Below are 23,931 nucleotides of genomic sequence, written 5' to 3'. Positions count from 1 at the left end.
AGCGAACTTAAAGCAGTGAAAATAAGGGCAAGCTTATGGCAATATCTATGAATGAGTATTAATTTGTTCTGAGAGTGAGTGTTAAAAAGTAATCCTTATACTAAAACTGAAATCATTGTGTGAAAAATGAGGATATTGTTTTGAAGTGAGGACACTAGTTGCAATCGAAAATATTAGCACCTCGGTGAGAATTGAAGAGGATAGGTGTTGGTGCATGGTGAGTCTGTGTCATGGTCTGATTCCACATAATTCAAGCCTAATAGTGATAGCATGCATAAACAGGATGAGGCTGATCGGGATTGATAGACAAATGGTTGCGAAAGATAAAACATGGATACTATTGTACAAATATTTTGTATTGAGTCATAGTGCGTCGCTTGAGGACAAACAACGAATTTAAGTTGAGGGTATTGATATACCGTGGTTTCACTGTATTTTTAATACTTTTTCCTTAAGTTTAGTGTGTCCAAAAAGCCTTTTTGTACTAATTTTTATGTAAGTTTCTCTTTATTTGTAGGAAATCTATCTAAAAGATGAATGTGGAGGTTTTTGAGCAAGAAATACAGAAAAGTACTACCTACGGAGCTTGTGACGGTTCGTCGTGCTCGTGACGGTCTGTAGGTGGCATCGTAGTGTAGCTGCTGAAGGAAGATGGGGAATTCTGACCAAGTGTGGGGTTACGGAGTGCGTGACGGACCGTCGTATCCATGATGGTCCGTCCTGCTGGTTCGTCATGAAGATCAGAGAAGTAGTCCCAGTACCCAAATTCCAAGAGTTCAAGTATTTTGGAACGGTCTAGACGGACCGTTGTGCCTGTGACGATCCGTCATACCTGCCGTCAAGGGTAATAAAGAGAGCAGCAGAAGAAATTGCACAAGTATGGGACGACGGAATCCATGACGGCCCGTCGTGACCACGACGATCCGTCGCAAGGTCCGTCGACCCAGCCGCGTATTGACAAATTTCCAGCAAATAGAGTCCTTATTTAATAAGGTTTTTATTTTTTTATAAATAGTTTGAAAAAACCTCGTTTTTGGGGTTAGACTCTTTGGTAGTTAGATTTTCATATAGTTACACTCTTGGTTATTTGAGCTTCTTTTGTGGATTAGACTTGGTGACTATTGTTACACTTTTGGAGAATCTTTAGTCTTCAATTAATTTCAGTAATTGATTGTTGGTGACTTATTACATATTTGAATATTGTGATTATGACTATGGGTAACTAAACTTCATAACTAGGGTTGTGAGAACCATAGGTGAATAATGAGGTAAAACCTATCTAAAATAACAATTTTGAAATAGTGTCTTGCATGTATTGATAATTCTTTCGCTTAGAAGTCTTTTTAACGTATGACCAACGTTAGAACTCGCCTTAATGCTACTTACCGGACCAAGGAGGTAGACAATATGAAAAGAATCATCAACATAGATTTAGTGTATACTATCTAATAGGCTAGTATTGATTGGTACGAGGTAATAACTTAGTCAAATATCGAATACGATGCTTAATATGAGGTAAAGGTAAGGGTTAGTATAGCAACACATGTAGCCGGACCAAGGTGCGGAGTGAAATTTTCTAGATGCCGGACCAAGAATTTAAAAATACATAACTTATCACTTTGCATATAAGATACTAGGAAAGAATTGTTATAGTTAGAATTATCAAGTTATGAACCTGTGGGGAACACGTAAAGCCTAGTTACTTTTATTAATTGATTAAACTCCATCATTTGAAGCTGTTAGTGTCTCCTTTAATTTAGCTAGTTACTTTCATTCATTTAGAAGTAAAAAACTCCCCTTTTTATTGTCTTTTCTTTCCAAGGAAATAATTGACTAAATAGTAGTAATAACAGATTGAAGTTAAGTCTGAACTATTTTTCTCGTGGGAACGATCCCAACCTCATTAGTTGGATTCTTTACTTGATACGACCGCTTTACTTCTTATTTGAGAAGTAAGTTTGAGTGTATCAATATACTTGTCCAATCTGTATTCCTTCATATAGAATGGCACCAGCTAAGTTGAAAGATCTGTTTGATAAGGGTTTCATTTGATCAAAGTGTCTCAACTTAAGGCGTTCTGGTCTTGTTTGTGAGAATGAAATATGGTTCCCTTAGGATGTGTATAGATTATCGTCAATTGAACAAGGTTACCATCAAGAATAAGTATCCTCTTCCAAGGATAGATGTTCTTTTCGATCAGCTTTAGCGTGTTTCTTATTTTCCAAGATTGGCCTTAGATCAGGCTACCACCAGTTGAAAATTAGGGAATGTGATATTCCAAAGACAGCTTTAGAACTAGATATGAGCATTATGAGTTTTTGGTCATGTCATTTGGGTTGAACAATGCGCCTGCAATATTCATGGATCTTATGAATTGAGTCTTCAAATCTTATTTAGATATGTTTTTTATCATCTTCATTGTTGACATACTAATCTATTCAAGGAATGAAGAGGATCATGCTAGTCATCTCAGAACAGTCCTTTAGACTTTGAAAGATAAGGAATTATATGTTAAGTTCTCAAAATGTGACTTTTGGCTTAAGTATGTGGCATTCTTGGGCCACATTGTTTCCAATGATGGGACTAGAGTTGATACGCAAAAGATAGAAGCAATTCAGAGTTTGCTTAGACCCACATCTCCAACTGATATAAAGAGTTTCTTGAGTTTTGCTGGCTACTATAGAAGGTTTGTTGAGGGATTTTCATCTATTTCGTCTCCTTTGACCAAGTTGACTCAGAATATAGTTAAGTTTCAATGGTCTGAAGCTTGTGAGAAAGCTTTCACGATTTGAAGAAGAGGTTGACCACGACCCCAGTTTTGACCTTACCAGAAGCTACTCAAGGTTTTGTGGTGTATTGTGATGCATCTGGAGTTCGTTTACGCTGCTTGTTGATACAGAATGGCAAGGTTATAGCTTATGCCTCCACACAGTTGAAAGTTCATGAGAAGAATTATCCAACCCATGACTTAGAGTTGACTGTTGTAGTATTCGCCTTGAAGATATGGTGTCACTCTTTGTATTGTGTTCATGTGGATGTCTTCACTGATCACAAGAGCTTAAAATATGTGTTCACTCAAAATAAGATTAATCTCAGACAAAGAAGGTGATTAGAATATCTCAAAGATTATGACATGAGCATATTTTACCACCCAAGTAAGGCTAATATTGTTGCTCAAGCCTTAAGCGGGTTGTCTATGGGTAGTACCGCCCATCTTAAGGAAAAGAAGAAGGAACTAGCAAAAGAAATGCATAGACTTGCACGCTTAGGAGTCCGACTCATGGATTCCACAAAAGGATGAATAGTGGGACCTTCCTCAATCCAACAACCTAACTTCTGGTAGGCACATCTCCCTTATATGATATCGAAAATGCGCAAACTCGGCGGCGTTCGGAAGATATCTCCAAGGGATTTCCAATCATATAAAGAACTGACTCTAACTGATCCTGAGCTAAAAGCTATGGACATTTGAAAATGACCAAAAACCCACTTTTTACACTTAGGAAATTTTTCCAGATTTTTCCTATTATTTCCAAAAATGATAAATTTTAGTTTCATATCTTATTCTTGGCTATTACAAGTTACGAGAAGTTACACATAAAATGGCTCTGCACATTCTCACAAGTTAGAACTACATAACTTGTTCATTCTTTTTATTACATTTTGAGGAACTATGGTTCAAATAAGAAGAATTACAAGATCACATCTGAGACGCGCGATAAAAGTACTTTGCAACACTCACAATGAAAAAAGTGTTACCTGAAATCATTTGTTAAGTTCTCAATTGTACATCACTATACATGAAGTCTAGCACAGTTTATTTCATTGAAGAAATTTTGCGAACACCAAGAGAGCATAGCTCTTGACATATTAAATTGTGTGTTCCAAAGCACATAGCAAAAGAACTAATTCAACCATTATATAAGGATTAAAAGATCGGGAAATATGAAAACGAAGAAGCAAACCGAGTAAATCTAAGGAAAATCAAAGTTGAAGAAATTTTTTGAATTCAACAAGTCAACCAAATTAACATTAACTTTAAAAGGAAGGTAACAATTCAAGAGGAAAAATTTCCGATTGAAAGGAAAATCCAGAAAACAATGAATGGGAAAAGGAAACACATGAAATAAAGGATGCATATTTTTTTGTTTGTAGGAGCGAATCTTTGAGGAATTAGAATAAAACATTTGCCCTCCGAATTTGAGCACAAAATGAATATGTTGTTTTCTATGGAACATAAAAGAAAGTTTTCATAATAATAAATGTGGAAGATGAAAGATGCAACACGTGGATTATTTTTCATTAATATGTAAGCACGTCGTAAAGAAAGAAGGAAGAGAAAGGGGGAAACTACCGACTTACTCGTTTGACTTTCCGAAGAAAATATGTCTTATATAGAATGATAGAGAAATAGATAGATTCTATTTTTTTTATGTTGAGACGTGTCTATTTAGCATCTCTTATTATCTCCCTCAATTTCTATTTAATTGTCATCGTTTTTTATTTCACGCCCTTTAAGAAACTTGTTAAGTTTACTAATGTACCCTATTTTAGTGTTATCTTGAATCAAGTTTTCAATAAATTAACATAAATTAATATATTTTGATTAATTAAATTGACAAATGAACATGAATCAAGTAAAATTCATATTTTCAAGGATTACTTTCAAAGGTAATATGAAGAATTTTGTCATTTGTCTACTCCATCAGTTCCTTTTTAGTTGTCATGTTAAATTTTTCAAAAGTAAATTTGACTAAATTTTAAATTTAGATCACATTTATTCAATATTTTAAAATAAAAATTCAGATATTCAAAATTATAAGAAAAATACTATAAATTGCAATTTTTTTTATTAATGATGAAAGATACAACTTAAAATGTTAGTTAGAATTATATCATTTAACTATAAAAAAACCTACGACAACTAAAGTTGTCAATATGGACTGACCCACTCCATCACGGATAACTCACAGAGGCTTTGAAATTTGACTGACCAGGTCGGGTCCACCTATTTTTGGTGTGGGCTAGAAAATGATCGGCCCAGCCCACAAGTACATGAGTTACGGGCTTTGTCGGGTCAATCCTTTTTTCTAAAAAGTATATTTTTATAATTTTTTTAGTTAAATTATAATTTAAAAATATTATCACAAATATCAACAAAACAACATTACATAGTGTTAGTGTTACTACTTTTCAATCAAATCCATAAATAAAATTATCTTTATAATATTTGTTAAGTTTGTATTAAATTAAAAGCATAAATAGATGATAATATTTCATAGGCTAGCCTATGTAGTGATTCCCTAGAATTTTTTAAGAAATTTTTATTTTTTGTAGTCCATATTTTATAAACATTGTATTTGAATTGTAATATTTTTCAAAGTTTAAATAGATTTTGAGTTTACACTCTTGTTATTTTTAATATTCTATTTTATTTTTATTTTTAATTAATTTTTGTTTAGCTCGCAGGCCCGCCCTATTCATATTTCTCAAGTCTCAAAAATCGCCAAATTTATTCAGGTCGAGCTAAAAAATTTTTTCTTAAATTTGGCCTAAAAATAGCTCAACCCTATCAAATTACGAGTTAGGCCAAACCTGCCCAACAAGCGTAGCCCATATTGATAGCCCTAACGACAACTAAAATAAAGGAAATAAATATAAATTTTTTAAAATAAAAAATATTAAGAAATATAGACATATAAAAGTTGAATTTATTCAGATTGGGCTCCCTTCCAGTGGCCAATCCATCCAGTTCCTCCAGTTGGGGGTTAATTTTGCTACACGTGCTCTTCATTTTACTAGATGGTTCAGATTTGTTTACCCAAACAAACTATTTTAACTATGTTCAATAATTACATATTACTTCTCCATTACAATCCACTTTCCTTTACTGGAATAATTCAATATTAGAGAAGGGAAGAAGAACAATTCAAGTTATAAACTTTTGCAAAATTAAGTGAAGAAAAACTCAAAAATACTATCACATCGAATCTTCACTATTTTTTACTTTAAAGAAAGGAAAACAGAACAAGTTTGATCACCAGAGAAATGTTAAGTTATGAGTTTTTTTACCATTTTTTTAACCATTGATCAATCTCAACTAAAGTATAATCTTTTACATTTTTCATCTTCCAATTCTATCTTCCTCTTCATATATGAAATTTAAGAAAATATATCAATTCATTTAATACACCATCGTAATTCCCAATAAGATTCAACTCGTGCTTCTTGCTACATGAGTAAGAAGTAATATTTTTTGCTTTGTATAGACTAGAGAATTCTCCTGGATTTCAATTAATGTGATAAAGAACTATCAACTTCCATTTTTTCATACTTATTAGCATATCATGTGTACAATTTCAACATGTTTTTTCCAGATACTTCAAATCTTCACCTGATATACCGTTGAAGGCCCGCTAGTTCCGATTTGAGTTTTAACTTGATGAAATTTTTTGGTGTGCAATTTTGTAAATCTGAAAGGGAAGGGAGGAGGTTGGGAATTTGTGGAGAGGAAAGGATGATAAGGTTTGACTGTGGTTAAATGGTTAGTTTTAGCAAATAATCTGAACTGTTTATTAATTTGGGGGAAAATTAATACCCCACTGGAGGAACTGGACAGATGGACCACTGGAGGGGAGCCGAGTCCCACAATGGGAAACTATCAATGTATTAAATTGGATTTGACTCCCCCTAAAGTGGCCCATTTGTCCACTTCTCCGGTGGGGTTTAATTTTACAACATGTGTCCCTCAAATTAATAAATGATTCTGATTATTTCTAAAACAAACCATTTAACCACAATCAAACATTATCATCCTTCTCTCTCCACAAATTTCCAACCTTCTCCTCTCCCTTTCAGATCTACAAAATTGCACACCAAAAACTTCCGTCAATTTAAAACTTAAATCAAAATTAGCAGGTACCTTCGATGGTACATCAGGTGAAGATTTGAAATATCTGCAAAAAAAAATTGCCGAAGCTAATAAGTATGAAAAAAAATGAAAGTTGATGGTTTTTTATCACGTCACCTGAAATTCAAAAGAATTCTCTAGTCTATATAAAGCTAAAAATATTACTTCTTACTCATATATCCAGCGACACAAGTTGAATCTTATCGGGAATTACGATGATGTATTAATTGGGTTGATATATTTTCTTATATTTACATATATGAAGAGGAGGATAGATCTAGAAGATGAAAAATGAAAAGAATTATACTTTAATTGAGATTCATCAATGGTAAAAAAGATGATAAAAAAAACTCATAACTTAACATTTCTTTGGTTACCAAACTTGTTCTCTTTTCCTTTCTTTTAAAGTCAAAAATAGTGAAGATTCGATGGGATAGTAAAGATTCGATGGGATAGTATTTCTGCGTTTTTCTTCACTTGATTTTGCTAAAAGTTATAACTTGAGTTGTTTTTCTTCTCTTTTCTAATATTGAATTATTCCAGCAGAGGAAAGTGGATTGTAATGGAGAAGTAATATGTAATTATTGACCATAATCAAAATGGTTGACTATTACTGAAAACCGATCCATTTTGCAACAAGCGCAGGCTAAATTCAACAAATCCTTAAGATATGAAGAGGAATTTTGGAGGCACCGTGCAGGTACTCATTGGTTCTCAGAAGGAGAGAGGAACACTAGATTTTTTCACAACCTAGTAAATGGAAGAAGGAAGAGATTATATTTGCACAGAATAATAAAAGAAGATGGCAATTGGACAGAAGGAGAAGAAAAATTGATAAATGAAGCTATTTCTTTCTATGAAAAACAGTACATTGGAGGGACTACTACTGATGAAATGTCACTACTGAACCATATTCCATGTATGGTAGATGCTGGAGACAATGATATGCTGAATGAATTACCCACAGTAGAAGAGATTAAAAGGTTAGTATTTCAATTAAATAGTGTAAGTGGACCTGATGGTCTTTCTAGTCTTTTCTACCAATCTTGTTGGGACATTGTGGGTACTGATATTGTAGATGTGGTTCATTCCTTCTTTCAAGGGCACACCATTCCTAAATCCATCACTCACACAAATTGATCTTATTATCTAAGAAAGAGGTGGTGCAGAGTTTTATAGATCTGAGGCCTACTAGCTTGAGTAATTTTTTGAATAAGGTCATATCCAGGTTGATATATGATAGGATCGAAGGTGTATTACCGAAACTAATCTCGCAAAATCAACCTGGCTTTGTGAAAGGGAGGAGTATTATCAAGAATGTATTATTGGCTCAAAATCATACAGACATCAGAAAGAGGGGGAAACCTACTAATGTGGTGAATAACTTAGACATGACCAAAGCATATGATAGTGTGGATTGATTCTTCTTGATTAAGGTTCTGGAAAAAATGGGTTTTAATGCATTCGTGAGTGAAGAAATTTGGAGATTATTGGCTAACAACTAGTACTCTATCCTTATAAATGGTTAGGCCCATGATTTTTTTCATTCATCTAGAGGAGTGAAGTAAGGAAATCTTTTATCTCCTGCTCTATTTATTATATCTTTTGAGGTACTGTTAAGAACTTTGAACAATCTGTTGTTTGATAACAAGGATTTTAAGAGTTTTGGCATGCCTAAGTGGAGTGACAACATTAATCACCTTGCATATACAAATGATACAATAATATTTGTACTGCAAACAATAGATCTTTGGTATTGTTAATGGATATTTTGGAGAGATATGAGAAAGAATCGGATCAAAAAATAAATAAAGAAAAGAGCTTATATTACATGTTTAATAAAATTGTTTTGACTATTGTCAAGAAGTTGGGAGTGCCACTTGTTTTGAAAGAGGAAACTTTCCCCTAATTTATCTTGGATGCCCAATTGGTCATGCCAAGAGGAGGAAAATACATTTCTGTGATCTAGTTAAAAAAGTACAAAAATAACCTTAAGGCTTGGAAAGCTAAAATTTTATCCTTTGGAGGTAAAAATATGCTCATAACTATAGTCCTACAAAGCATCCCGATCTATCTGTTAGCTGCAATTATTCCGCCGAAGTGTGTTATTCAAGACCTACATAGAATCTTTGCAAAATTCTTATGGTATTTTAATGAAAAAAGAAGATATAAGCACTGGGTATCTTGGGATAGTATCTGTCTACCTAAAGAGGGAGGAGGGTTGGGTTTTAGATCACTGTTTGATGTGTCAAAGGCTTAATTTGCAAAGCTTTGGTGGTCTTTTAGAACAAAGAAGTCTATGTGGGCTAATTTTCTATGGAACAAATATTGCAAAAGACATAGACCACATGTTGTTGATTGGAATGGAGGGTCTCAAGTGTGGAAGTTCATGTTAGAAGCTAGAAATCAGGTTGATCAAGAGATTTTGTGGGAACCAAGATATGGTAATTCAAGTATCTGGTTTGACAACTGGACTAAACTTGGTGCTCTTCATTTACTTACCTATTGGGGTCGATAACCATTATCATTTGGAGGAGGTGAAGTCCTTGATGACACAAGGGGTATGGAATAAGGAGTTGTTAGAGGTTTGGCATACATAACTCAGGAGGTCCAAGTGATGGACAAAATTACAGATTGGGATAAGCCCTGGTGGATGCAAAAAGTTCAGGCAGATTCTACGTCAAAAGTGCTTGGGATCTAATAAGGCAGAGGCAAGAGGTGAATGATGATTTCAAAAATATATGGATCAAAGGATTACCTTTCAAAGTTAGTTTTCTCTTTTGGAGGCTATGTAAACAAAGACTATTGGTGGGGGAAATTCTACATAGGCATGGTAGATGAAGTTCATTGTTGTTATGATTCTAATGTACAAGAGATTATAGAGCATCTATTCATATCATGTCCAGCAACTCAAATGCTATGGGCGGGTTATGAAAATGTCGTAGGCATTCAAGATCCATTTATACAGTTAAGATGTGGTGGAGGCTGATTGTGCAAATAAATTGAAGTGTATTGTTAAAGTTGTTCCTGTTTTTATTATTTGGGAGATTTGGAAAAGAAGGAATTGCATCTCTCGCGGAGGAAAAAGATCTTCAATACTATGCATTTAGAGGTAAATAAAAACTTAGTTCGATATGTTTCCTACTTATTTCCAAGGTTGAGAGAATTGCCTAGGGACTGGTCAAAGATAGTGCAATTGCTTGAAGGTTATACACCCATCTTAAAATGCAAAATTGTTTATTGGGAATTTCCCAATAATAGGGTGTATAAATGTAACACAGATGGATCAACAAAAGGAAATCCTGAAACTAGTTCTAGTGCTTTTTGTATTAGAGATTGGGAAGGCGAGTTAATTTTTGCTGAATACAAAATGATTGGGGATAGAACTATTTTGAAAGCAGAGGCTGAAGCTTTCCTAATGGATTTACAATACTACATCAATAATCATTTGCTTCCTTTGATTTTGGAGACTGATTTGTTGACTTCTATCAAGATCCTCGATGGGATATGGGGAAGTACCATGGGTCATTTCTCCGAGGATATTAAAGATTAGGAGGCTAATAGAAAATCAGTTGATTGAGGTGAAACACACTCTTAGGGAAGGGAATTCCCTGGCGGATTATTTTGCTAACCTAGCCTTTTGTTTTGCAGGTATAATGTCAAAGCAATTTAATTCAAGTTTAGATGACATGGAAAAGAGCAGACCTCCTAACCTTCGATTTACAAGATGCCACAACAGGAACTACAAATTGACGGACAACACAACAACAAACACAATTAGTCAAGGGATTGGATAGTATTGCAGCCAGAGATAGGGTTGACATATACAAAACAGTAGGAGTCTAAGAGACGAACCTCTAGATCTGGACCTTTAGCAATGGTATCAACCTTCTTAGGGTTCAACCTGTTGAGGAAAAGATCAATTGGTAAGTTTTCGAAGCTCTGTTAACTGATTTAATTTAGTGTTAGAGAGATCTTACCGTGAAGTTGATCGAAAATGGAGATAAATGGAGCTGAAGAAGTCTTCTTTGGTATCGACTTCATGACATTCGTGAGGGCTTTGAGAGACTAAGTGAAATTCGACCAAGCTCCAACTTATATCTCCTTTCAGTTGTTGCTTTTGGGTTAAGAGATCTCAATAGCCAACAACTTGGATTGATTAGAGAAGAAGAAGATGGAATAAATTGAAGTTTAATAAATTAGAAGAGTGGCTCTTCAATTTCCTTTTTTGTTTACTAGTTTTTTTGTTTTTGTTATTTTATTTGGGTCCTGATTTAGACCTCTTGTACGGTTTTTGCTTAATAATAAATGGCTCATAGCCTTTTCGTGTTTTTTTTTTAAAAAAAATAAATAAAAGTAATCAATTTAAATAAACAAATGTGAACCATCTAGTATATATATATTATAGTAAAATAAAACAGACCTATAACTAAAATTAACCCCAAACTAGAAAAGCTGGACCCCCCAATGTGTAATGTTGTAGAGACGCTCTAAATTAATGGAGATGATTAAATTAAATATCATTTGTAATGAAGAATCTCCAATCTCTACTTTCCCCTCTCACAAAGCAATCAAAGTTGACACCTTTCTCCTCACTTCCTCAACGGTCGACACGTGTCCTCTTACAACCTCACGCTGTCCCAAATTATCTATACATTTTTACAGTTCAATTTAATTCGAAATCTGGAGAGCTTTCCATTTGTTTATGGTGTGAAAGTGGGCCATCCCCCATTATGTTAAAGATAGCTTGGCTACATCACTACTATTTATAACTCCATTTTCTCTTTCCAATCTAAATCACAAGCAGATCGTGATAGTACTATTCATTTTTTATATTGGTAAATTTGTGCTTTATTGGGAACTGGGATAGATGTAGATTTTGGCTATATTTATAATAGGATGCTTTTGGGTTTCTCATCAACTCTTGGACTTTCATTCTCAATTCTCACTCTATCTATATGTATGTAAGTTCATTGCTCTCCGTTTCTTTTCTTTTTTTTTTTGAGTAATTTGATCAATTTCTCTCCTAATACCATTATCTGATAAATTCAGCCTTTAAAAATTCAACATGACATAACATAGGTGTGGAATTTGTACCGGATATGGTTCATCGATTTTTTGTATTTGATAGTGAAATGATTTTTGTGAAATATATAAAACAAAAAAAAAAAAACAGAGAAATGTGTTTCCATCTTTAAAAGATATTTGTATTAACAACTCTGCAACCAGAGGGTGTATTAGTGTAATGAACAGTTTATCATCCAAAAAGAATGGTAAGGAGATGCATTTGTATTTCTTTCCTTTCAAATAATGTAGGATATATTTCTATAAATGGAGATTTAAGCCGAATCTATTCCTAGATCTGTACGGGACTCCCGTATAATTTAGATCATGACAGACGAGTCCGAGTAACGTAGGATTGAACTGATGAGTGTTGAGGTTAACGAAATACTAGGAATCCGCGTGTTCTATTCTTCCCTCGGATATGTTGAATTCATTTCTGTTGTAATTTTAAATGAGGTCTCCTCTGAATGTAGTATATCTATTGGAGAAATCATCAGCGCTCGCTGAGAAGTAAGTGTGAAGTGTGTTATACTCATTACTTAATGTCAGCTTTGACTTGCATCAGTGTATTGATCTTTTCTTCTGCTGCTTGAATGAATACCTGATCTGATTTGGTGCTTCTTTGCAGGTTTCGTCTCTACTTGATCATTGTATTTCATAAACAGAAAGATCTTGATTAACTTATCTTCTGATGCAACATGGACGACCCCTTTCTACATCTTGCAAGCTTGAGCTCTTATATAGCCCAGCAATTTGTTCAATTTATTGGTGAGGTCTCTAAAAAATTATGCACGTGCAAAGTATGAAGTTCTTGAACATCTATTCTTTTATATTCGCTGTCTATGGCTTCCTATTGATAAAGGTTTGATTCTATTGCAGAGGATCTTATCTGCAGAGATCTACTTGGGTGGTCAGAATATTTAGTTGATTTTGGTGGTCTGCTTGTAAACTTTACCAGTGACGGGGGCTGTACAACTGTTTCCGAGGCTTGTTCATTTCCTTCAAGAGTATCTGACACAGGAACAAGCTTTAGATTTCACGGGAGAAGATCCTCCTATGTCAATGATAACTTGCCTGTAAATTCATTATTAGAAATTGTAAGAAGTAATCAAAGTTATGGAGGTTTCAGACTCATTTTTGAAGGGTAAACTTTTCATTTATATGCTTTTCCCATCATCCTTCGAGGTCGTTATGCAGGATATCTATGGATTCATCGATATTCAGAATCAGAATTAGAACTCTGAACATAAGAACTCAACTTATTTCAGTTTTATTTTCTAGTAGCACATATCTCTTTCCGCCATTACATAGTCATGACTGTCCTAATTTATTCTGCAGTTGGTTGATCTGGTTGTAGGTTGATGCTTCCAGTATATGGTCTGAGATTCACTTGGAAACTTACGTTGGCATCTTGGAGGTGTTTCGTATCTCATATCAGATGTGCTCTAGTTCAAGTTCAGAGGTTAGTAATCACTTCCTGACTGTCTGTAAATGATAAATATGTGAAGATCGGTGAGTATTTTAGATCATTTCTTACATTTGACATTCAACACCTTTACTTATAGTTTCCTACTACTTACTCTTCACTAATCTTTTCAGTGTTATATCCCGTGTACGTACAACTTTGCGTGGGTCTTCTGATGACATTGGGTGGTTGCAACAAGCTCCTGAAATGGCTCCTGTTGTTGATGGTTCAGCTAGATTTAGAGAACTACTACAAGGTATTAGGTAAGATGATGGATCTTACTAGTCACTTCGAAAATAGAAACAAAGCCAGATATCCTTGAATAATTATGTCTCCCAATATAAAGACCACATATCTTGTCAGCGGTGAGTTCTTGGTCATTTTTCTTTTTTATCAATTGAGATAGGTGCTGAATAACATGAAAATGAAAACACACCAACTGCATACTATATTAAACTATCAATCATCATGGAAGGGTTCTGTGTTTAGTTGATGATATTCTTTTCCAGGCTGTTGCCATATTTCATGTTAATTTTGAGTTTTTGGTTTTACTGGCTGACCTTAAAACTCCAGGACTAATGACTTATTGCTCGGAATGTGTGTTTTCTTCTACTTCTTTTGGCTACTCTGTGTAGTGACGAAAGAAGTATCTTAGCTACTTAAAGTGATGGTCGTGATATTAACTATGTTAGTAGGATACTCCTACCAATTTTGAATGAGATCCAACCAAACAATATTATGTGCTTTTCATTTCTATGTTATTGATTGACAAAGTCGTTTTGAAATATGGAACACAGCAATATGAAAAGCTGTGTTTCAGCAGTATGAATCATTACCCTCTTACTTTGGCGTTTACTAACATAACTTGTCTGAATATGAATTTTTGCAAATATGAGAAGTCCTGAAACACCATTATTGTTTCAAATGTTAACAGAAAAACCAAAAGATCTTAATGTTGAGTTGTATTTACTCTATGCTCATCAGTTTTTGGTTTCCCTGAAGGATTCTTAGTAGCAACTACAAATGAAAGGAGGCGCCAGGACATTTTATTCTGCATTTTCATTTTGGCATGTTAATATTAGGGGGGGGGGGATGCTTTGCTTTTGTTTACTTCCGACTTTCTAATATTGGAAAGATTCGTGTTTTAAACAATATAGCTGAGGATATATAAAAACCATTGTGTATATATTGTCCAACGATTAGATTCCTTAGCAAGTGGCTTTTGTTACTGAAGGATATGCAAAAATATATGAAGGTTATCTTCATTTCTCTCGACTGTTTTTGGTCAACATTCTTTTGTAGTCCTATGCCACAATACAACTGTGCTAACCCAACAGGATTATCTCTAGTTATCAATGATAGTTAGTCCTATTATTTCGGTAAGGCGTTCCTCAGATGTCTGTCGCTGGTTGAGTCTTCACGTTAATTTTAATATTTCCTTGCAACTGCCTAACTGCTAATTAACGACAATTTTCGTTTGATTTTTTTCTTCCTTTTTTAGGAATGGACAGCACACACTACCCGATTCTTTTGTTTATCTACTGATTCCAGGTTTAATAAATCTCCTGCTGAATACTACTTTGTTAAGATTTATTTTTAGTTAGTCCAGTCATTTTTAGCACATGCTTAAATTTTAATTATTTTAAATTTTTGTTAAGGTTATTTAAGTTGTTCAGATATTTTAGCTCTTTTGAATTGCAGATTTTCTGCATAATATGTGTTCAAATTGACTATTTAAAACCCTCTTATGCTTAATAAAAATATTGAGAAACAATTTCCAATCATTTTAAATCTTTTTTGTTGCTCCATCTTTTTATTTAAAAAAAACCAACAATTGTATCAAGAGGCTCATTGATCTTATGGAATCTATGAGTTCTTCGATAGAACTATTCTCAAAAATTATTTTCAACCCATTTTGAACTAGTGCTTATTATTAGTCCACATGGCTATTTTCAATCCGTACTTATTTTAACGCGCAAGGCTATTTCAACCAGTATCAATTTTTAATCCATTTTTCAGCCATGACAAGCAACAGTATCTTTCAATGTCCCACAAGTTTTCACTGCAAAAGCTTTCTGAATTGGTAATTAAGTGAAAATGAAATCACATTTTGGAACCTATCGTTGTCTAGATTAAGGCACTTAGATAAAAGCTTTCGAACTAGACAAGATTATTGAGGCTTTTTTAAGCACAAAACCAAAACAAGAAGAGAAAGATCAAATATCCAAAAATGTGTGCAAGTTCAAAAATAATGAAAAGAAACTAACTCTCAAAGCAGAAATTGAGGAGCATTCTTTAAATTGCAGTAATTAAAGCTAAGGAGGCGCGTTGAAACTTACAGTCAGTTAATACAGTAATTTTTAGCTTAGTAAGTTAATTTGGTTTAGGATGAATTTACGTTTTTACTAGGCTTCTTAGTTGAGATATTTTAGTTTATTTTATTGTCTGTATTTATTATGTGTAACTTGGCTGTTTAAAGCAGCCCTATGATTAATAAAAATATTGAGAAACAATTTTAATCATTTTAGATCTTTTTGTTACTCGCACTATTTTTTTATTTTTATTTTAAAAAAAAAGAAACAATACTTTTACCGGATTGTTGTCAATATGTTCTGAATTTCGTTCTCTTAGAGCTTCTCTTTTGGTCACATAATTCTAACAGGGTTTTTCAGCAATCACGGTCCTTTGTATTTTGTGAGCACTAAAAAGTTTTTTTCGAAGATGGGGTTAACTTGCCATATTGCCAAGATACACAGTGAGGTATGTACTAGTAGATTTTCAAAGTCTAGTCTGCTAACATATCAACTTGCTCTCTGAAATTCTTTTTAATGTTCTTCCAACTATGCTTTTCTTACTGTTGGATCATTGATCACCAAATGAAGGCATCCGTGGAACAAAATGCGTGGGAACTGAAGCAATGCATCGAGGAGTTACACTGGGGATCAGGAAAACATGTCATGCTGCTTGGTCACAGTAAGGGTGGGGTTGATGCTGCCGCTGCTTTGTCAAAATATTGGCATGATTTAAAGGATAAAGTTGCAGGACTGGCATTTGTGCAGAGCCCTTATGGTGGAATACCTGTTGCATCAGATATTCTTCGTGACGGACAGATTGCTGACAAGGAAACACGAAGGATCATGGAGTTTCTACTGTGCAAGTTAATTAAGGTAATTCCTTTGTCCACAAGTTTTTGGGTTAGTTAAAAACTATAATGCTCAAGTGTCCCATTTTTTCAATGTTGGGATGTAGACAATTTAGTGCTTTGTTTAACACTAGGATTGACGCCAGTTTGCTAAATATTGGTGTACTTAATACTTTACTTTAAAATTTGGTAGTACTACAAGGTCATACATGTCTTTTAATGCATACATAATAAGTTTTTGAGTACCTAAATTTCCCTCAGATCTTAATAACATCGAAAACTAAAATATGAACATTCAGTGCGGGATGCACAAGGCGTTTTAAAAAGCATTTGTGAGATGACTTACTGATTCTTCTACTATTAGACAAATTTGCTTAATGGGGTGAATTTTGTCGTGATGATAAATGATCCATATGCATACCCATCGCGTACATGTTTTTCATTTTTTGTTCACTTTGTTCAGCTTTGTTTTGTTGGTACGTATACTCAATATATTAAACATCCATTGGCGTATGTCTCTCTATGAGTATGTGCGATGTTTTGATTGACAAAGTTGAACTATTCTGTATTAGGGTGATATACGGGCATTAGAGGATCTAACATACGAAAAGCGAAAGGAGTTCTTAAAAAACCACAAGCTTCCCGATGATATTCCACTCATCTCCTTCCATTCTGAAGCAAGTATAGCACTGAATGTAATAGCAACAATGTCCCATATAGCACATGCAGAACTTCCGTGGCTACCTTTGCCCGGATTTGGTGACGATGAGTCGGAAAATGTGATCCAAGCAGGTTGTAAGGTGCCTGTCATAGTTCCTGTTTCTGCTGCACTGGCTCTTTGTGCTCTGCACCTGCAACTAAGGTATGGAGAGAAGAGTGATGGTCTAGTGACCTGTCGTGATGCTGAAGTTCCCGGCTCAGTTGTTGTAAAACCAGACATAAAGCTTGATCATGCTTGGATGGTTTATTCGTCGTGGAGGAAGGACCCGAATGAACCGGACGCTAGTGAAATGTGTGAGGCTCTCTTAACTATGCTTGTGGAACTCGGTATGAAACGAAAGGAAGTACTTTGTTAACTATGTGTGCGATGTTAGATCGAATCATTTGAACAATGAAGTTCCCTGATAAGTAGATGTATGAAACTGAAACATCAGATGTTTTTTCCAACCTACTCTGTCAACATATGGTTTTGTTTTAGTTAGTACGTATTATCTATGAGAAGTGTTCATTTTCAACTATCTTGTGTGGCACCTCAGAAAAAAGAAACATGAATTCAAATTGCAATAGTCATTACTTAACATGACATTGGTCAAGAATGTCAGGTTGATTTATTTGGAAATTATAAATTATTAATATCGACTTCTAATTGTCCTAGTTTTTTTTTTTTTATAACATTTATAGTTTTTTCACTTTTAATTGTTATAGTTTCTTTTTTTAAAAGTCAAACAATAATAACTTCAATTAAAATTTTACAATTGAAATGTAAAAATTAAAAATTTATAATATTTATATGAATATCTAAATTTTTTATTTAAATTATTAAATAAATATAATTTAATTTAATTATAAATCTGTTATATTGTCTTAACATGATAATTAAAAGTTAATAGAGTAGTATATTAATTTGAATATGCCAAACCTTTTGAGTTCAGTCAATTGTGTTGGTAATTTGTTCCTGTAGCGCATCCACGGGTTCTCCTATTTAATATTTTGTTGGGTAGACTTTTTTTGACTATGTATAATAATGTCTATTGTAGAATGTATAACAAATAAATGACAATTCGTGATATTAATTTCTATTATATAGAAGAGTAAAATGGGAGGACGATCAAGGGTAAAATGTAATTTTACTCTAACAAAAATCTATGAAGAAAGATAATAAATAATTCTAGAATTATCTTTTTATATATGAAGTGAATAATGATTAAGGTAAAAATGTAATTTCACGCTAATACAAAAATCTATCAAGAATGATAACAAAAAAATTAAATAATTCTAGAAATATCTTAAGTTATTTTTATTACCATTATTAACTTATTTTGTTATTACTTCATTTCCTTTTTATTTCTTTTGTGAGTTATTGTAATATCTATTTTATTATTACTCTATTTTACTATTATTTTAATTTAATTTTTAATATTTTTTCTATTCATTATGCTTATACAAAAGCCTACATTTTATATAAAAATATCATGAATTAATTATTTCAATCTTTATTTTGGCTCTAATTAATATACTTGAAAATAAATTAGTGTGATAGAATTAATAATACATATTAGATTGAAATTAAAGAAAAAGATGTTAAAAGTAACTTTACAAATAAAAATGAATAGGATGATATATTTGTATTAAAAATGACCAAGAATAAAAATGTAATTTCATTCTAACAAAAATCTATCAAGAATAAATAATTTTAGAAACATCTTTCTATATGAAGTGAATGATGATCAAACGTAAAAATGTAACCCATGCAAGCAAAAATCTACCAAGAATGATAACAAGAAAATTAAATAGTTGTAGAAACATTTTTAGGTATGAGAAAAGGGTCAAATGCCCCCTAAAGCTTTGGCCATATTTCCAACTACACACTTAACATTTTTTTTATATATATTATTTCACCCTCAGACGCTGACGTAGTCACCTATACCAGATTTATAAAAATTGTTTGTATACACGCACTGTACACGTGTATAATCGTGGACCCACGACTTTACAAGACTTGAAAAAAGTGGCACCTGTGACATCTTTACCTTTACCTTTTGACAAAAGTCTTCTTTCCCTCCAAAACCAAAGAAAATCCCTTTCTTCTTTCTTCTTTATTCTTTCTTCTTTCTTCTTTCTTCTTTGTTCTTCGAGTCGCATTGAGTAGCCATTGTTGAATCGGAAAGCTTACTTGCGATTTCTTCTGAGAAAAAGGTTAGATCTTTACTAGTTGAATACTATTTTGATGTTAGCGTTCGATTAGAGTTTTATTTTTACTGCGTATTCAAATGTTATTTTGACTGGTGTGCTATAGTTTGTAGTTTATTTGAGCCTTTTAATGTTTATTAGGGTTATTCTTTACCAACTAAATGTTATATTGATATTTGATTTTAGTTTTAATGGTAGTGTTATTTTAATGTTTATTAGGGTTTTGTTGAACTGGGCATTCAAATGCCATTTTGATATATCTGTCGTAGTATTAGGGGTTTTGTTTATTAGTGTTTGATTAATAGTGTTTGATTAGGGATTTTGTTTCTTTTTCTTTTCTCCCTAGTTCTGCTGCCTCTGAATTTTTGAAGTACCTAAATAATTCTTAGAAAACATAGTTTCTCATTTCCTTACTAGTGTTACATTGTTCAGGTAGGAGATGAGTGGATTTACTTTGATTACGTTAAGATGGTATCATGGTGGAGTCTTAGATTTGAATACTGGACAACTAGTTTACAGTGGTGGGCGAGTCACAGAGTTTTTGGATGTTGACGTGGATAGACTGTCCTATTTTGAATTAAGAGGGTACATAAAAGAATTGGGATACACAACAACTTGCACATTTAGTATCAAACCTCCTAACAGTGGCATTTTGGAAGATATTCATAATGATATGGATATTTTAGAGTTAAGTTGTTCTTTGGAAGATGGAGATATTGTGGAGGATATGTAAAACACTTAATTGATGATGCAGTTGTGACCCCACCCCTATTTTATTAGAAAATGTCCCTCATGGGGATATGGAGGAATCTAATTCAACTTTTAATAAAGTAAATGGCCAAAGTGGGGTAGGTGAAGACCCCTTTACTTCCTTTGATACTAGATCTCAATCTACCCCAACTCCTTTCACTACTCCTTCTACTGGATCTGCTTCTACCCTAACTCCTCCCACTACAGCTGTTGTTCTTAAATCTCCTTTCACTGCCACTCATTACACTACAAATCCTACCACTACAGCTGCTCCTCCTAGATCTCCTTCCACTACTAAGGCTGTCACTGAAGATGTTGATGATCTAGTTTCAGGTCCTGTTGAATCTGATTTCTTAAAAGAAGAGGGTTCTGATTACTCAACAGAAGATAGTTCTGAGTCTGAATGTGGATTGGTGGGACATGATGATGAGGACTATGGTAGTGATGTACATGAAGAGATCTTTTCAAAGAAGAAAAAGAAAAAAAAGAGTACAAACTGATACTGAAGAGGTACCAGTAAGTGAAGCTGGACCAGATTTAGGTTTTGATGAAACTCAAACAGGTAAAGTAAGTGTTGAAGGAAGATTAGGAGGTGATGAGCCTTATTTTGCAAGTTCTGATGATGAAAGTTTTGAAATAGATGAAGATGAATATAGTGATGAATGTGTTGAATATGAAAGAGTAAATTTACCAAGAAGTGTAAATTTACCAAGAAGACAGGAGGCCAAATAATCAAAAAATTATACATGATCCTACGGCCAAGACAGTTGTATGGTAGTTGGGTATGGTCTTTGCAGATGTGAATGAATTTAGAAGAGCAGTAAGTAAATATGTTGTCCAAAAGAGAGTTCAAATAGAGAATTGTGTGAATGAGCCAAAAAGAGTTAGATGTAGGTGCAAGGAAGGTTGTCCATGGCTTTTGTTTGCATGTCTTGACAAAATAACAAATGATTTCATGAGAAAAACTTACAATTCAAAGCATAATTGTAACAGCACAACTAGAAACTATTTGTGTAATGCATAGTTCATAGCTACACATTTTAGAAAGAGGATTAACAAGCAGTCAAATATAAGAGTTTTCAAGTTGCAAGAGTTGATAAGGAAAAAAATTAAAATTCATGTTGCCAAGACTACTGTTAAGAGGGCAAGGGCTAAAGTGTTGAAAGATATCATGGGTGATCATGTTGTGGAATTTGGGAAAATTCTTTACTATAAAGATGAACTGTTGAGGACCAATCCAGGGAGCACTTGTGTTTTTAAACTTGGTGAACTTGATGCTCTTGGTAGGCCAGTATTTCAGAGCTTTTACATATGTTTTGATCCATTGAAGAAGGCATTCCAAAATTGCAGAAAATTCATAGGTTTAGATGGTTGTTTCCTTAAAGGGGTTTGTAGAGGACAATTGTTAGTTGTTGTGTCCAGAGATGGTAATAACCAGATGCTGCCACTTGCTTGGGCAGTAGTTGAGTATGAAAAAAAAAAAGACATGGACATGGTTTATCAAACTTTTGAAGGATGATCTAGGACTAGGAGATGGTGAAAATCTTACCCTAATTACAGATATGCAGAAGGTATATGTACTATTTTTTTTATTTTATATCTGTCTTTATCAATTTTTATATATTTATTATTATAACCTATCTAGATCTATTACAGGAATTAATAGGAGCAATTCAAGATATTTTACCTGTTGCTGAACATAGAATGTGTGCTAGACATATCTTAGCTAACTGGGCTAAGGATTGGAGAGGTATCCAAATAAGACAACAGTTTTGGTCTATTGCAAAGAGTACCTTTGAATCTCAATTGAGGAAAAATATTGCAAAGATGAAGTTGCTTGGTCCAGAAAAAATGATGGATGATCTTATGTACTACAACATAGAATTCTGGTGTAAGGTTTACTTTAATACTCAATTAAAATGTGATTCTGTAGATAACAATTTGTCTGAGTGTTTTACTTCATGGATCTTGGCACCTAGACACAAGACAATTATCACTATGCTTGAAGAGATAAGAGTAAAAATGATGACCAGAATATCCAAGTTAAGAGAGTTCACAAATACTTGGATGTGTGATTTTTCTCCAATGTGTCTAAAGGTACTACAAGAGAATATTGATAGGTCAATGAATTGTAATATTGAATTTAATGGAGTTGATGGGTTTGAAGTGAGAGAAGGACCATTTCAACACATTGTGGATCTTGGTAGGTGGATTTGTAGTTGTAAAGTATGGCAGTTAAAAGGCATACCATGTGCACATGTTGTGGCTGCCATTTACTTTAAGAAAGGTGAACCCCTTCACTACATTGACAACTGTTATAGTAAGGCAATTTACTTGAAGACTTATGCCAATGTCCTTCAACTTGTCACAAACATGGAGATGTGGCCTGAATCTACTAACTCCACAGTTGCACCACCTGAAATAAAAAGCATGCCTAACAGACCAGGTAAACTTAGAAAGAAGGAAGCTGGTGAAAGTAAAAAATCTGGAAAGCTACCTAGAACTAAATTTGCCATGACCTGTAGTAATTGTAATGTTAGAGGCCACAACAAGACAGGATGTCCATAAAGGGTTGAGTCATCAGCCAGGGAAGAACCATCAAATACAAACAAGGGAAAGGGAAAAACTTAAGGTTTACTCAGACCAAAGGTAAAATCTTTAACTTTAATTTGGTATTTGATATTACTCTCATATGTAATAATTACATTTATTTTAACTATATGTATATAGAAAGCACAAACAGAAGCTGAGCATTCTACAAAGAGGTCAAGAGGAAGACCACATGCAGAACCTAGTGCATCTCCAGGACCTGCAAAGAGGTCAGGAGGAAGACCATCTGCAACAACACCTAATGCATCTCAAGAGGAAGGCCACCTTCTGCACCTAGTGCATCTCCAGGACCTAGTGCATCTGCAGCACCTACAAAAGGTGCAAGAAGAAGACCACCTGTCACACCTAGTGCACCTAATGCATCTGCAACACATGCAAAGAGTGCAAGAGGAAGACCACCTGCAGCACCTAGTGCACCTTCTACATGTCCATCACCTGATAATAGTAACAAAGGAAGAGGAAGGGGTAGGGAAAACACAACCTCATACAAAAGGCAAGCAGTCATTGGAATGGGTATGTTTAAAGCTGAAGATGGATTCAAAGCTCTCAATGTAAGTGTTTTCGATTGATTCAATTATACTATTTTTTAATGTTTAACTACAAATTTAGTCAGTATTATTTCATATTTTGAATACAGCCTGGGATGTCAAGTTGTAAGATCTTCTCTACTGGTTCAACAAAGGTGACAAAATCTGCTGATGTTACTGGTGATATTGGTTACAAACCAAGTACTGCACCCAAGTTGAAATGGAATGGAAAAGTGTCACGACCCAAAACGAGCCGCGAGTGGCACCCACACTTATCCTACTAGGTGAGCGAACCAACAATCTAAACCCCAACATTTACCAGTATATCAATTTTGAATAGTAAAATATAATGCGGAAGATCCAAAACTTATTAACGAAATCAATTAAATAAACTTCTAAAGTATAATACTTATCATCCCCAAAATCTGGAAGTCATCACATCAAGAACATCTATCCTCAAATTACTAAGTCTAAGAGTATTTAAGAAATAAAATAAGTAGAAAGATGGTCCATGTCCGAACTTCAAAGACATCAAGACGTGAAGAAGAGAATC

The 23,931-nt window shown here is 33.9% G+C and overlaps 1 protein-coding gene, 1 long non-coding RNA gene and 1 pseudogene across 6 annotated transcripts in view; 2 read left to right on the top strand and 1 right to left on the bottom strand.

Moving 5' to 3' along the window:
* LOC107018737 overlaps positions 1-11,188 on the bottom strand; it is a 34,123-nt gene extending 22,935 nt beyond the window's left edge. The window contains exons 1-2 of the long non-coding RNA XR_001456660.2: positions 10,891-11,188; positions 10,766-10,814 (exon numbers count right to left, since the gene is read on the bottom strand). This is a non-coding gene — a long non-coding RNA (uncharacterized LOC107018737). The remainder of the gene's footprint in view (positions 1-10,765; positions 10,815-10,890) is intronic.
* Positions 11,189-11,565: 377 nt separating this feature from the next.
* On the top strand, positions 11,566-17,920 carry LOC107020700. Of its 5 annotated transcripts, none has more exons than XM_027917178.1 (9): positions 11,566-11,870; positions 12,640-12,742; positions 12,854-13,118; positions 13,332-13,436; positions 13,574-13,702; positions 14,941-14,990; positions 16,102-16,199; positions 16,322-16,606; positions 17,154-17,920. In XM_027917178.1, exons 2-9 carry the CDS (start codon positions 12,673-12,675, stop codon positions 17,655-17,657), a joined length of 1,506 nt encoding a protein of 501 aa, XP_027772979.1. In that variant the 5' UTR covers positions 11,566-11,870; positions 12,640-12,672; the 3' UTR covers positions 17,658-17,920. The 5 variants fall into 5 exon arrangements, with proteins under 5 accessions (XP_027772979.1, XP_027772978.1, XP_015076646.1 ...); XM_027917177.1 differs by having other exon boundaries at positions 11,566-11,874; XM_015221160.2 differs by having other exon boundaries at positions 11,567-11,870; positions 12,603-12,742.
* Positions 17,921-22,614: 4,694 nt separating this feature from the next.
* The window catches only part of LOC107019399, a 32,189-nt pseudogene continuing 30,872 nt past the window's right edge, over positions 22,615-23,931 (top strand).

Source organism: Solanum pennellii, chromosome 5, assembly GCF_001406875.1.
Source record: "Solanum pennellii chromosome 5, SPENNV200".
NCBI classification, from domain to species: Eukaryota; Viridiplantae; Streptophyta; class Magnoliopsida; order Solanales; family Solanaceae; genus Solanum; species Solanum pennellii.
This window is presented reverse-complemented; position numbering and strand designations above follow the sequence as displayed.